This window comes from Scophthalmus maximus, chromosome 12 (genome assembly GCF_022379125.1).
Source record: "Scophthalmus maximus strain ysfricsl-2021 chromosome 12, ASM2237912v1, whole genome shotgun sequence".
Lineage (NCBI taxonomy): Eukaryota > Metazoa > Chordata > Actinopteri > Pleuronectiformes > Scophthalmidae > Scophthalmus > Scophthalmus maximus.
Genome location: NC_061526.1, coordinates 14,966,333 through 14,979,603, shown reverse-complemented (window position 1 = coordinate 14,979,603; position 13,271 = coordinate 14,966,333). Strand labels below are relative to the sequence as shown.

The 13,271-nt window shown below is 43.8% G+C and overlaps 1 protein-coding gene across 5 annotated transcripts in view; it reads left to right on the top strand.

The window, feature by feature from the left end:
* The window catches only part of tbc1d22a (TBC1 domain family, member 22a), a 95,155-nt gene extending 81,979 nt beyond the window's left edge, over window positions 1-13,176 (top strand). For all 5 annotated transcript variants that reach the window (XM_035646976.2, XM_035647003.2, XM_035646986.2 and 2 more), the window contains one exon: window positions 9,559-13,176. In XM_035646976.2, the coding sequence (XP_035502869.1) occupies window positions 9,559-9,687 (129 nt within the window). In that variant the 3' untranslated portion in view covers window positions 9,688-13,176. The remainder of the gene's footprint in view (window positions 1-9,558) is intronic.
* Window positions 13,177-13,271: the final 95 nt, after the last annotated feature.

The window sequence follows — 13,271 nt, the reverse complement described above, 5'->3', positions numbered from 1 at the left end:
CATATGTGGAGCTGCGTGATTGTGACCCCGTGGCCGGGCCAGGAAAATTCTGAACAAGCTGTCAGATTTTGGCTGTATAGCACATGACCAATGCTTTTCAGTGACTATTTGAAACCAAGCAATAACCACAGCCCAGCAGCCAGAAATTTAAGGAGACGAGAGCTCTTTTTTGGGGGGGGGCACAAATGTCAACTTGTAATGGATTCCTTTAAGACTCAAGGTATAACGGCTTTTGTAATTCAGCCATTTAACAATTTGTCTCTGGAGATTAAAGTCTCATAAATAGCCCAGGTGGTGCACAAGCTTTTAAAGATACAATTGCCTGCACACTGTCTATGCTTTGAAGTTTGTCTTTCTTTGCTCTTGACTTTCAGTAGCTAGATCTAGTCTTGACATTTTTACGCATTGGAACATGACATCCTCTTTACTTTCCACAGCCAACCATTTAGCACGAGCACAATATTTCACAATCATATACCGTACTTGAAGTATGCCAACTCTTGCACCTTAACAGTCATGAAAACACATACTGTGAGAAACCGATCAATCCTTGAACTTCGTGAAGAAACAGCTTAATGTTCAGTTAATTGTGAAATCCACCCGACTACTGTTATCTGTAGGTTTTGTACCTTTTCATTTATACATTGTACCTACTGTGTTTACTGCTCTATCTTCTCTGCTGATCAGTCATCTACACTATAAGTATTAATTAGTACTAACTAGTTTAATATGTTACATTTTTTTTTTTCTAGCTTGACTGGGATATTAGACTTTTTTTAAAAGACTATTCATTATTATTTAGGCCATTTATTGTCTGTGATTTACCTTTGCTTTGTCGAAGGCCGGGCAACACATTTGGGAATCCTACTCGCGAGGAGATTCTCCCATTTGTGTCCATCCACAACAAATCCAAGAGCATTATTTGTCAGCATGCATTACACGGTCGCCAGTGAAACCTCTTGATTATGACCATTTAATACTGTTTGCTTGAGATTTCATTAGTGAGCGTTGCTGAATAGCCTTCCGCCGTGAGGATCCCCCATTGTGATCATTAATGTGAGACTGAGTGTTGTGTGAATGCAAAGCTATTAGTTCTGTGTAAATGGAATCTCACTGTCACTAGGTATTTTTTTTCTTCCTCCCCAAAGATGTGCAGAAGAGCTGCGAAAGGGGGAGACTAAGATTTGTTTTCACCTTAATTAATGGTGTGTGCAAAACTGTGGACCTTTGCAAATGTCAGCATCGGTCCTCAGATCAGTTGCTCGTGCAGAGCGCCTTGGGTTCAGCCGCCTTGGCAATAAAGGAAACGAGGAACCTCTCCAGAGGAACCAGAGCGTTCTGGAAATGTCAGCACTATTTCAATCACCGCCCCTAAGAACACAACTTTTCGGATTAAGTTTACATTGTGGAGAAGAGAGAAACCTCTGATTCTGGATAGAGAGGCTTTCAGCTCCACTTTGCTCGTGGATGTGTTTCTATTCTTTGAAAGGCCTTAGCTGTAGTTCACTGCCAGGATTTTCCACGGCGCCCTTGAAGAATTGTTTTTCTATTTCTAAAATTTATAACCAGTTGTGTGTTTGACATATCCTGATAGTTGTGTTGATTTACCCCATTTAGCTTCATAATGACACATTTCACCTCTTTTCAAAAGTTTTATTTTTTTGGGAAAAAACTAAAACTCCGATCCATTATCAGAACAAAGTGTGTCCCTGTCAGGGCGCCAGGACAAATTGGAACTCTCACTGTTTAATCGGGACATCTGGTCACTCTAGATGTTTCACTCTGCCAACACAAATGCTGGAGAGTATTGCAAACATTGCAGTCCATGGGGCCCTCTCCTGGAAAAAAAAGCTCCTTTTTCCGCCTGTATTTACTTCCATGCCGTTCATACGCACAATCCCTTTTTTTGATACATTAAATAAGATATTTACAATTCTGTAGAATTGAGCCGCGGATGCCACACATAAAAAGCATCACACAAAGCCCCACACAAAAATGCCTGCAGAGCTGTTCTTAAAAAAACGGCAACTATTGAAAAGACGTCATTTCTTTAGAGTGAAAAAATTCTTTGTTAAATTTTTGCTTATCTTTATTCATGTATTGCACCTGCATCATTGATTGTATGTAAAGATGGATGACATGATGCTATAAAAACAGGGTGAAATGTAATGATTGACAGCTGAGACTGACTCGCGATTGGTTGAGCACGACCTCGACACTGAGACTGATCACTTTTGACTCCAAATAATCTCAAAAGTACAAGATGGCAGCGCCCGTATCAGACATTTAGGCTTTATTTTTTTTTGTACATTGGGAGGAAGTGAAGATATGTCATCCACCTCAATTCACAGTCTATGGTCTGAATGTACGAATATAACCTCTTTCAATGCGCATATGTGCATCTTTTGTTTTGTGTTTGTTATTTCAGCCTATTAACAGTGTGTGTGCGTGAGCAACAGCAAAGTGCCCACAAAGATCCACCACCACCACAATTTCCAATAAAGGGCTGGGTTCTTCCTCTGATTAATTTGATACTTTTCACCCATTTATCATTACAAGACCTCCTCATCTTCTCCCCCCAGAACTTTGTTCCGAAACTTGGCTCGTATTGAGCAAGACCCTCTTAGGGGGTCTGCTGCTTCTCTGATGGATGGCGCTGTAGTCAATAGGGCTGAAAGTGAGACAAGGCCACCCCCGGTAAACAACTTTTAATAATCACCCCGTTGATTGAGTGCTGCGTCTGACGTGGCATAGGAATCTATTTGTGCCAAAACAAGAGGAGAAGATGGGGGGGGGGAAGTTAGAGGAAAATAGAGGACTTAATATGGTAGAAGTAATTATGTGGCTCTCCACCCATCCTGTCTTTTATCCTGTGACATCCTTCTTTCATTGCTCCCGTTCCTCCTACATGCTCTCCATCACTGACAGCGGGAAGTTCGCTGTAAGGCTAACGTGCGTGGGCTCGTACGCTGAATAATTGTGCTGTGCGCTTTTGATGACCGAAGCTGCTTGGGAAGTCGGTAGTGATTAGTCATGGTGTGGCATGTGTAGACAATAAGTAAGTAAGTAAGTAAGTACGTAAGTAAGTGTGTGTGTGTGTGTGTGTGTGTGTGTGTGTGTGTGTGTGTGTGTGTGTGTGTGTGTGTGTGTGTGTGTGTGTGTGTGTGTGTGTGTGTGTGTGTGTGTGTGTGTGTGTGTGTGTGTGTGTGTGTGTGTGTGTGTGTGTGTGTGTGTGTGTGTGTAGACAATAAGTAAGTAAGTAAGTGCGTGCGTGCGTGGGTGGGTGGGTGCTAAAATATGTGCAATTGGTTTGTTGCTCTGTTGATCAATGCATGCAAGCAAAGGTTTGCCTTTGCCAGGAGTCTCCGCAAAAGCATTTATCAGCTCAAAACAATCGCGCGTGCGAGGTGATTAGCTTGCCATGTGAGTGTCATTACCGACATTATCGCTGGCTGAGGTTTATCCAAGAGAGAGAGGGGGATAAAGATAGGAAGAGTCACAGTTTTATGGCTTTTTTGCCCTAAGATAACAGAAAAACAGCAGTCGCTCAGTCAGCCCATAAGCCAACGGCATGCCCCCCCTGCTCGCTCCGTTAAGATAAACAGTAATATCAACCCACTCATGAGGAATAAACAGAATGCAGCAGCAGCGGGAGGGGACAATCTGTTTTTTAAAGAAAGGGAGAAGAAAGGAGATTTTATGAACGGGCTGGGTCACAAACTGAGCCATACATATTGAATTTTAAATATAAATGCTCTTATATAGAGTCAAAACTGAGAGCTGAGGCTCTTCCACTCTTGGGTTTTTTCAGGGATCGTGAACTTTTGATAGGGGGGGCATTAACCTTTCAGAACTTGGCAGCGGGTGAAGCCCGGAGTTAAACTGAATTTAGAGTGTTGGCATTCGCAGGGCGTCTGCATGGTGAAGTTCCCAGTGGACTGTTCGTATTACCAGTTTTTTCGGACTCTACAACATAAATAAGCGGATTGGATCATATATTTCTGAGGCACGTTTGCCAGACTGGGTGGTAATGCTTGATGCTGAGGGGGGCAAACGGTTAAATATTGACCAGTGTTGAACTTTGGAGTTGTAAGTACTGAAAAGTGAAACTAGTCAAGCTGAGTGAAATATCACTGTAAATGCTCCAATACACAGAACAAGCACGGACGACTGTTTTAGTGCTCGTATTCCTTCTGGCTAAATTTTTTTTCTTCTTCCGGAGGTTATGAACTTGTCATTGCGCTGGCATTGACTGGTACAGAATGGGCGCAGGGCTACAGCCCGCTGAAGTGAGCGTGAAGTGTGGAAAAAGCAAAAGAGATTCCACGTTGTTTTTCTCATTTCCATTTACTCTTTTTATGTTTTAGTTTAAAAAAAAACAAAACCCAAAAAACATTAAAACAAATCTTTCTACGAGGTAACAGCAGAGGTTGCGGTATCCAAATCATAACCTCAACACACACGCCCACGCTGGTGGTTTCATGTGTTCCGAAAGCTTTCAGGCAATCTATCATGCATTCTCTCACGCTTTAATCTTATTCGCACTCCCACAGTATTTAAATTAGCAAAGGTTCTACCCACATCCCACATGTCGCCCTATTATTTTTTTCCTTTTTGTGAAGAACATAGAGGGATTTTATGAATTAGTTTACTTCCCACTACCTTGGGCCAATATTGCCCCGTGTGCACAATAAGCATGTTAGAAATTGTTCAGATTTATTTACACTTCTATTATTATTTTTTTTCCTCCTCCTGCAGTTTTCAAGTACATAACTGAGTTGTATCAATCTTCTCCACTAGTTATCAGCGACAAGGTGTATAAGCTTATTTCATTGAACTGAAAAAGTTATATTATTCTACAGTCAATAGGAGCGCTTGCCTAAACCGAATGTAAGCCAGTTGCATCCGCATGTTGAGTGGTCGTTGGAAAGAAAAACAACTGATAAGATGCTAAACGTGTGTATTTGGCAACAAAAATCCCACGTTATCCACAGAAACAACAAGGAAACCAGTCGCTATTAATCCGCCAGGCTTTTTTTTACCGTCCAACTTGGCGGTGCCATCCCATGTCAGCTCTTACCTCCACATGCTACAGTGTCCCACTCCTACATTAGCACCCACTGTTTGCCAGAGTGCCCATTTTGTGTAATTATACGAACTACAGCAAGCTAATGGCCCCGACAGAGCAGTGCCTGGGCCCATTTCACCTCAGGGTGCTGCAAAACACCATTACCACCACCAGCGACCTGGAGTGCTTGTGCTCGCAGGTGACAGTCTCTGTGTGTGTGTGTGTGTGTGCGCGTGTTTGTTCTCATGTATATGTGTTGTTTGAGGGAGGTGGGGAGATGCAGTGATTCATGTCAAACAAACACAACAAACTATGTGTGTGTCTGTGGGTGCTACCTGTCATCTCTCCCCCAGTAATTTCTCCAGGGCTTTAGCGGGGAGCTGTAGTTGACGCCGCGGGAAAGACGGGGGCAAGGCAGCTTGCGCGACTTTGTGGCCACTGAATGTATTCACTTCACTTAGCGCCATCTCATTCTGCCAGCAAATGGACTGTGCGGCTCACATGCACAGTGGGCTTCACTTGTGTGCTTTATCTTTGTCTGTAGTGTCCTTTTGTTCACACAGAGTGGCAGCCATATTTGGAGGAGCAGGGGGTGGGTCTGATTGACGATACTAGCTGTCGATCATACGGTATCCACTCCCCAATGTGTACCCTGCTTTATAGTCTATTTAAGTCTTTTGGTAGAACTTTGTTCATCCCTACAGTAGAGACTTGTAGATGCCGAGGTGCATTGGAGATGTTAAGTTGGCCCTTTCCAAAGACATTTGATCTTTTTTTTTTTTTAATAAGTGGAGATGGGGAGGAACTGTGTTAAATCAGCTAAGCCTGGTCAGATCCAGGTCAAAACAATAACTGCAGACAGAACACATTTGACTCGGCAGTGGCCTTGGCTCTCTGCGTATCCAATACATTACTCCATTCTCTTCTTGAACAAAAGAGCCTTAGCACTGACTCTATTGACAATCTGCTTTCCCCTCAGTATCAATAGCCATTAACCACTTTAAGCCTTGTCAAGCGATGGAGATGGGGAGCTAATTGCATTCTTTTTTTCTTCCTTTCCTTCTTTTATTTTTTATAGCGTACTGTATACAGTAATGGTGGATCAATGTGTTTGTTAGTGTTGTGGGATAAATGGATATTCATGCATGAATAACCACAAGCACCCACATGCACAGCACTGTAGCAAACACGCACACATCCTCACACTCTCCTTCGTTACATCTCTTGTGTCTAATACCATACACAGTCCTTCACTGCCCCAAAACATACATTGAGTTTCATGGACTGCACTGATAACCCCCCCCCCCCTCCTTTTTTTTTCCCTTCCCCTTCCTGTCATGCAAATGCGCACTCTCATTCACACAGACACTCATGGGCTCTCAGCGTGGAGTGTCACCACCTGTGTGGAGTGGAGTGGGTGCAGGTTTACCCCCCTGACAGAGAAATGTATGCAATTAAACCATATTAAAGTCATTAGCTCAACAGAAGTGATGGCCAGCAGATGGTTACCAAGCAGAAATATGCTCTTAATGAACCTCCTCAGTCACTACGTGTGTGTGTGTGTGTGTGTGTGTGTGTGTGTGTGTGTGTGTGTGTGTGTGTGTGCACGTGTGTGCACTTGTGTGTGGCGGAGCATGCACCGGTGTGCTTGTGTGTATGCCGTGCGTGCGTGCGTGTTTCTTTTGGGTGTGTTGCCTGAAGTCTGTGACATCGGAAGCAGCACACGATTAGACAGTGGTTGGCTCTTCTCCTGTAGCATAGCAATCAGTGCCAATTGTTGATTTTATAAAGGTATGGTGTTAAATATTTCCCTCCCACTGCTCTCCTGCGGAGGCCAAAACAGGCCACAGAGAGGACTCTCATACTCCATGAATTTCCAACATACTTTGGACTTTTTTGAAAAACAATGTAATCTCTTTTTTTTCAAAATGTTTGAGCGAAACGCAAAGTGTCTCCGAGGGTATGTGCATCGGGGCTTTAAACTTTTTTTCCCACCACCACCACACATCACTTAGTTTTATTGAACCATGATTGGTTTGCCTTTATTCCAATGACCTGTTAGTTATTGGTGTCTTGTATTCGGCCGAACGCTCTTCTCAGATACACAATTTTGCTGTTTAAACATTGTTTTGAATATCTTTTTCTTTCTCAAGTATCTGATTGTTTCCACGGGAGCAGACATGGCATAAACACAAGACGACGCCCTGCAGTGCAGTATCTGGGAGCGAAACGGGTGGATTTCAAATGTGCGCATGTGCGAGTGGGCGAGAGAGGGTAGGTGATGAAAGGAGAGAGCGAGCCGATAGTGATGCTCTGTTGAATACAGATGAGAGGAAGGCAAGCTGAATTCTGATCAGGCTGCTTTTTCCTCTCTTTCTTCTGCTCTCTCTCCCTCTCTCCCTCCCTCAGAGTGGACACACTTCAGAGAAGTGTATCTTTCTGAACCGAGCGGAAAAGTCGTCATGTCAACGTTTCTTCCCCTCAAATGAGAATCTGTTATTTTGTTGTGCTGTGGGTTTTTAAAAAAATGTAGAATTAACAAGTGGTTGCATGTTGGTGCTCGTCGTGTGGAGCAGTATTTTTTAGAGAATCTGACCAGGAACTGACCGTGCTGTTTCATGTCGGTCGACACCGGGGGCCAAGTTTGTTAGCATTTTTAGCAACGCTCTCTCTCTCGCAGTTTGCGAACAGGGTTTTTTAACACATGTCAAGAGCTTATCAGGCTTATAACAACCGCTGCAGTAATCACCAGCTGCTCTCTTTGTTAAGCTCAGAAATCTTAAATTTACTGTTTGTGGAAAGAATGACATTCAGCCGGGTCCGTCTGCTAGTTATAACAGGCGGACCCGGCTGAATATCAGAGGAAACAGAGGTGGGACACACCCGCACGCCTAATCTGTATAATCTGGCCAGGAGAGCGGCTCTGAGCTTCATTAGTCGAAGAAATCTTGCTTTTTTCCCCCTCCCCCACTCGGAATACAAATGCTTTTTTTGTCGAAAAGTCATCGGGGTCGTCTCGCCGGCTCATTAAAACCGAGCCAGGAAGGGGTGAAAAAAATAAAATAAATGAATGGACCCAAACACCTTCGATTTAATTTGTAGGAGGGAAAAAATAATACAAAGTGGCTCGCTGCAGTAAATATATCCACTTAAAGTTTTGTGTAGTTTGACATTCTCTGCAGTAGTAGAAAAACAAAACAAAGGATTGTGCATAAAATGTAGAAGCACAACGACGCGCTGATAGAACGGAGGGCTTATGACACATTCACGACACAGACCTCGACCAGTGTTACTGTACTTTTTTGGTTACGGGGGGTGGCACCCTTTCAGACGGCCAGCAAATTTGCTCAGGACTCCCGACGAGAGCAGACGCCAGAGGAGCCGACGTGATTCGTCCCTTCGATGTGCTTATCAACGTCGTGATTGGTTGTAAACCCCGTTGTCACGGCAATGATTTCAGCCTTGATGATGAAAACCTCCAGAGATGCTGAACCGTTGGCACACACACACACACAGAAAGAGAGAATCAGTTTGTCTCACTGCTAACCAGTCTCATTCCCCTTTGAGAGAGAGGCATTAGTCGGCGAGATTGAACTTGTGTGTGTGTGTGTGTGTGTGTGTGTGTGTGTGTGTCTTGTCTACCTTCGTACTTGCAGTAATGTACAGAACAGCAATCTGGGGAGAAGGAGTGAGCCGCGCTGAATTGTACTTGACACTTCATCCTTTCTTTACTCTTCTTCCCCTCCATATCCCTCCACCCACCTCTCCTCCCCCCTCTATCTGTCTCACAGCTGTTATTAAACCACTTTGACTGAGTTAATAACATCTCTGTCACACGGGCGGAGGCAAAAAAGCTAGTGTAACTGTGCCTGTCTGCTGCACTAACGTTACACTCGTACGTACCAGACAGACCCCTGAGGATGCACTTTGTTGGATCACACACCAAGCTACAGCCTGAAATCATATTTTGTGCTGTTTTTAGCACCTTTTTTTTTTACCAACAGCAGATTTCATGACATTCTACGTGTAAATACTTCTTTATTTATTTTATTTTATCCATCCAGTTAAGATATCAAGTCAGAGATTAAATGTTGTCAATATGCATTTGTTGAAGTCCACATTCTGGGTATTTTGTTTGGTCAGGTACAGAGGAATTTTAATTACCCAGTTTGAAAATGAGCTTGCTGGGTTCTGCATATATATCAATCTTTATGGTGTAATAAAAGGCATAATCTACTGCCTTTAGCATATAGTTTTATTCCCTCTCTCTTTCCCTATCACCTTCTCAGCCCTCTTCTCTGTGGAACAGCTGCAGATTTATCTTTGCCTTTATTGTCTTCTCGCATCAATCCCCCTCCCCCCTTCTGTTACAATATTTTCAGTTCTTTCTTATCTCAGAAAACTGTATTTCCCGGTGTCCTCTTTCGCTTGCAGTTTCTAATTCTCAGTCTCGGCCTCTAATTTTTCTTCTTTTCTTCTTAATCCAACAGGGACTAATGATCCTCCTGCAGAACCTTCCCACAATGCACTGGGGCAACGAGGAAGTGAGCGTGCTGCTGGCCGAAGCCTACAGGTTGAAGTTTGCCTTTGCCGACGCGCCCAACCACTACAAGAGATGATAGGCGTGGCCCCGCGCAGCTGCTTCCCTCCTCCTCCTCCTCTTCCCCTCTGTCGTCTACTGAACTTAAAAGGCCTCGATTCCTACACGGAATGATTTCCCCCCCTTTCTCTTAACCCCACCCTTTCCCGAAATTGCCCAATGGGCCCTTGCAGCAACTAAGAGATTCAAATCAACCAATGACTAGGAGGCACGTGAGGTGTAGCATTCTAACACGATCATGTGGAGCCTTTTTTATTATTATTATTATTTGTATTTTTTATTTTTCTCGGATCAGCTCTGAAATGTGCACTCCCGCAGAGCTCGACGTCATCTGAAGACCGTGACTCACTGTCGGGGGTTCGGACTGACACCTCGGCACACAACCTGCTTACTGTTGTTTCCAGTACCATGGCAATACATTGTTCTTTGTTCCCTGAGGCAAAAATGTGACCTTTTTCTTTTCTTTTCTTCTTTAAGCCTGCCAAGACAAAGAAAGATGGCAAAAGGACACTGTGCTACATGGTTTACATATCTGAGCCCCGCTCCTGGTCACTACAGACCCCGTAGGAACGGGACCTCTTCTGTTTTTTTCTTTTTTCTCTCTCTCCACACCAGGGGACACGCAGATCGTTCTCCTTCATGAACACACCGGGGTTTTACAGAGAGAGAGAGAGAGAGAGATATCATCGGTCTAGGCATGGAAGCATAATGCCTCCCTCCTCCCACAAACCGCGCACACCAGCTCAATCCCGCCTTCGTCCCGTCCTCCCACCCGCACACCGACAGAACAGAGTTTTAGACCAACGGCGGTAAGAGGCTGCAGGTCAGGAGAGTCACTCACACACGCACACACACACACCCCATTATCCAAGACGGTAATAAGCCATCAGCAGTAAGAAGACGACTTATTCCCACTCATTAGGTTTCCCTCGGACCTGCCTGTATACGAAGGGCCACGTCTTACCTGTTACTCATCCTTCTCTCTGAAGCTACGACTACCTCAGAACAAAAGTCAACACACGAGTGGAGATCCACTCATTAAGACACACACAGACGCAAACATCAGTTCGGTGTCAAAGTAAACAATATGCAGAAAGTGAAATGTCCTCGTGGAAACTCAATTCGTGAGACTGTGAAGATCAAAATTAACAATTTTGGCTTAAATAAGGTAAATAGTTTCCCTCTCACCTGTTCCCCATCCCCCGTCTTATGGACCCTTTTTTCCCCTCAAGGGCTTAAAAAGAAAATGCACCATGCGACGTTCCAATTTGTTGGTTCGGTGTCAGTGCAAATCGTCTTTGACATTTCGAAGAGAGAGGACACTTTTTGTTCGATTGTTTGATATGATACCAACAGCGAGCGCTCAGACGAAATGTGTGTACAGTAAAAGTGCAACCGTTCACAAAACAACTTCAAATAAAGAGACATTTCTTTATACATTCTCTGAAACCTAGTTGCACCTAAAAGATAAAGCTTTGATGCGAGTTCAGTTTCAGTTAGGGTTCATTCTTAATAAGATGTCACCCATAAGGCCTACAAACAGTAGTGGACGCTGTGATAAGTCAAAGTCGCCCCCGTCGCTCAGATTCAGGACGGTCGTCGAAGCCGCTTTCCATGTTTGTCCTCGGCTGTAAATTAAAACGCGATGCCGTACAGCAGGTTCGTATCGGAATTATCTTTAAACCCCTTTGGTTCTACTCTTTCTGAATTTATTTCCCCAGACTTGGAGAAGCTGGTCTGAACCCACATCAGATGTGACAGAAACGTGGTGGGCTTAATAATCGAACGGACGAAAGCAGCAGGTGCAGATAAATACGGCCTTATGATTCTAAACACTGATCATTGTACTTCGTCATTCATTTGCCCTTTTGTCACCGTCTTTGCTGCATTGTCCCCGTTCGTGTCTCAACCAAAGTCAGTCGCACCACATTGGTGTGATGTTGGGAGGAGACGATGAACGTGGGCGGAATCAGACAGTCGTGACATTAAACACAAAGCTATACATGTCGCGACTTCGCCGAGATCCATCGTCGTCACTCGAGCCCCCCGAAGACGGTGTGTGGAGGGGAGATGGACGGAGAGCTGTCAGTGTCTCTCACACAGTCTGCACAAGTTTCACAAGCCATGCTCTCTGACAAGAAAAAAAGAAACTATACTTGATTTAAAAAGTCTGTAGCCTTGTCTTCCCCCTCTCTCTCTCTCTCTCTCTCTTTGTAAGAGATATATTCTTTCAATCAGCATTTCTTTAAAGATTTTCTTTTCTGTTTTTTTTGGTTTAAACATTTTTTTTTTATGCTGTTTACATGACACGTCTGTTAAATTGTGCCTGACTCTGGAGACACGAGACGACGTCCTAGATATGAATTTAAATGAACTCGGAAACTTGGTTTTAGATTTCTGCCAGCAATAGAAAGACATTTTGAACTTGCAGTGACAAGGCTTCCTTTTTTTGTGCACATGTAGTTTTCTGGGCGTAGGGTTTGTCAGCCACCAATGTAAACTGTTTGATTTTACTCTGGCCATTTACACCATATTCATCGTCCAAACTCGGCAACTGACTGTTTTGCTAAACTGCTGCCGCCGGCAGCAAGCGTTCAATTACAGCTTGGCAACTGTAAACTAGAACACGTTCGACCCGTCAGGCTTTAGATTTCTGCACGTGCTGAGGCGGTGGTCATAAAGATCGCAGCCCCGGGCAAAATGCTGGAGGGAATATTTTGGCGTCACTTTTTGAACAAGGGGGAAGTGGGAGACGTGTCGTCCATCTCCGCAGACAAGTCGGGGAGTTTTAAACTGAGCGTGCAGAGTGAGTGGATAGCCTGACGGGCATAGCAACAGTAACTAAGGGAGAAATTGGAGAACAGTCAATTATTGTCCAGTTCATTATCCAAAGTTCCTATTTTTTTTGGTTGCCTTATTGCACACATTAATACTGAACACTGGGGGGGATGCCAGAGATGCCCAGGAAAACAACTCCTGTCGGAGGTTTACAGTAAGTCGCTCTGAGTGTGTGTGTGTGTGTGTGTGTAAGGAGAATTTTTTTCAATTGTTGGTGTAATGTCATGAGCAGCAAATTCCCCTTTATGAAGAATTAGCCGCCTTTCGGACATAAACGATGTTCTGTCTGGCTGGAGCCCTATATTAGTGCCACACACACACACACACAAACTTCAAACACTCTTTTTGAGCATCTTCAGGAGGAGTATCATTTTTCGTCTGCTTTCATTTCTTTTAGAGTTGGTTTTTTTCTCTATCGCTCTACTTCTCCCGACGCACAAATAGAATCATGAAAACCAAACAACAAAAACAAGATCCGCCCCTTTTTTGGGGGGGTTGAGTTTGTTTATTTTTGCCTCATGAGTACTCAGAAAAAGAAAAAATCTAATAATGCTAGAGTGTTGTGGGCGACAGGAGTAGTGGTTCTTGAATTTAAAATGTGTACAGAGAAGATTTTGAAACAAAAATGTGTAAATAGAAAGTGTAAATAAATCCTATATATATGACCAAACTGTCTTTGAATACGGCCTCATGTGTATGTCTTTTGTGTACTCTATCGTGTGTGCGTGCATGTGCCAGTGTGTATGCGCAGAATTCGAAATATTC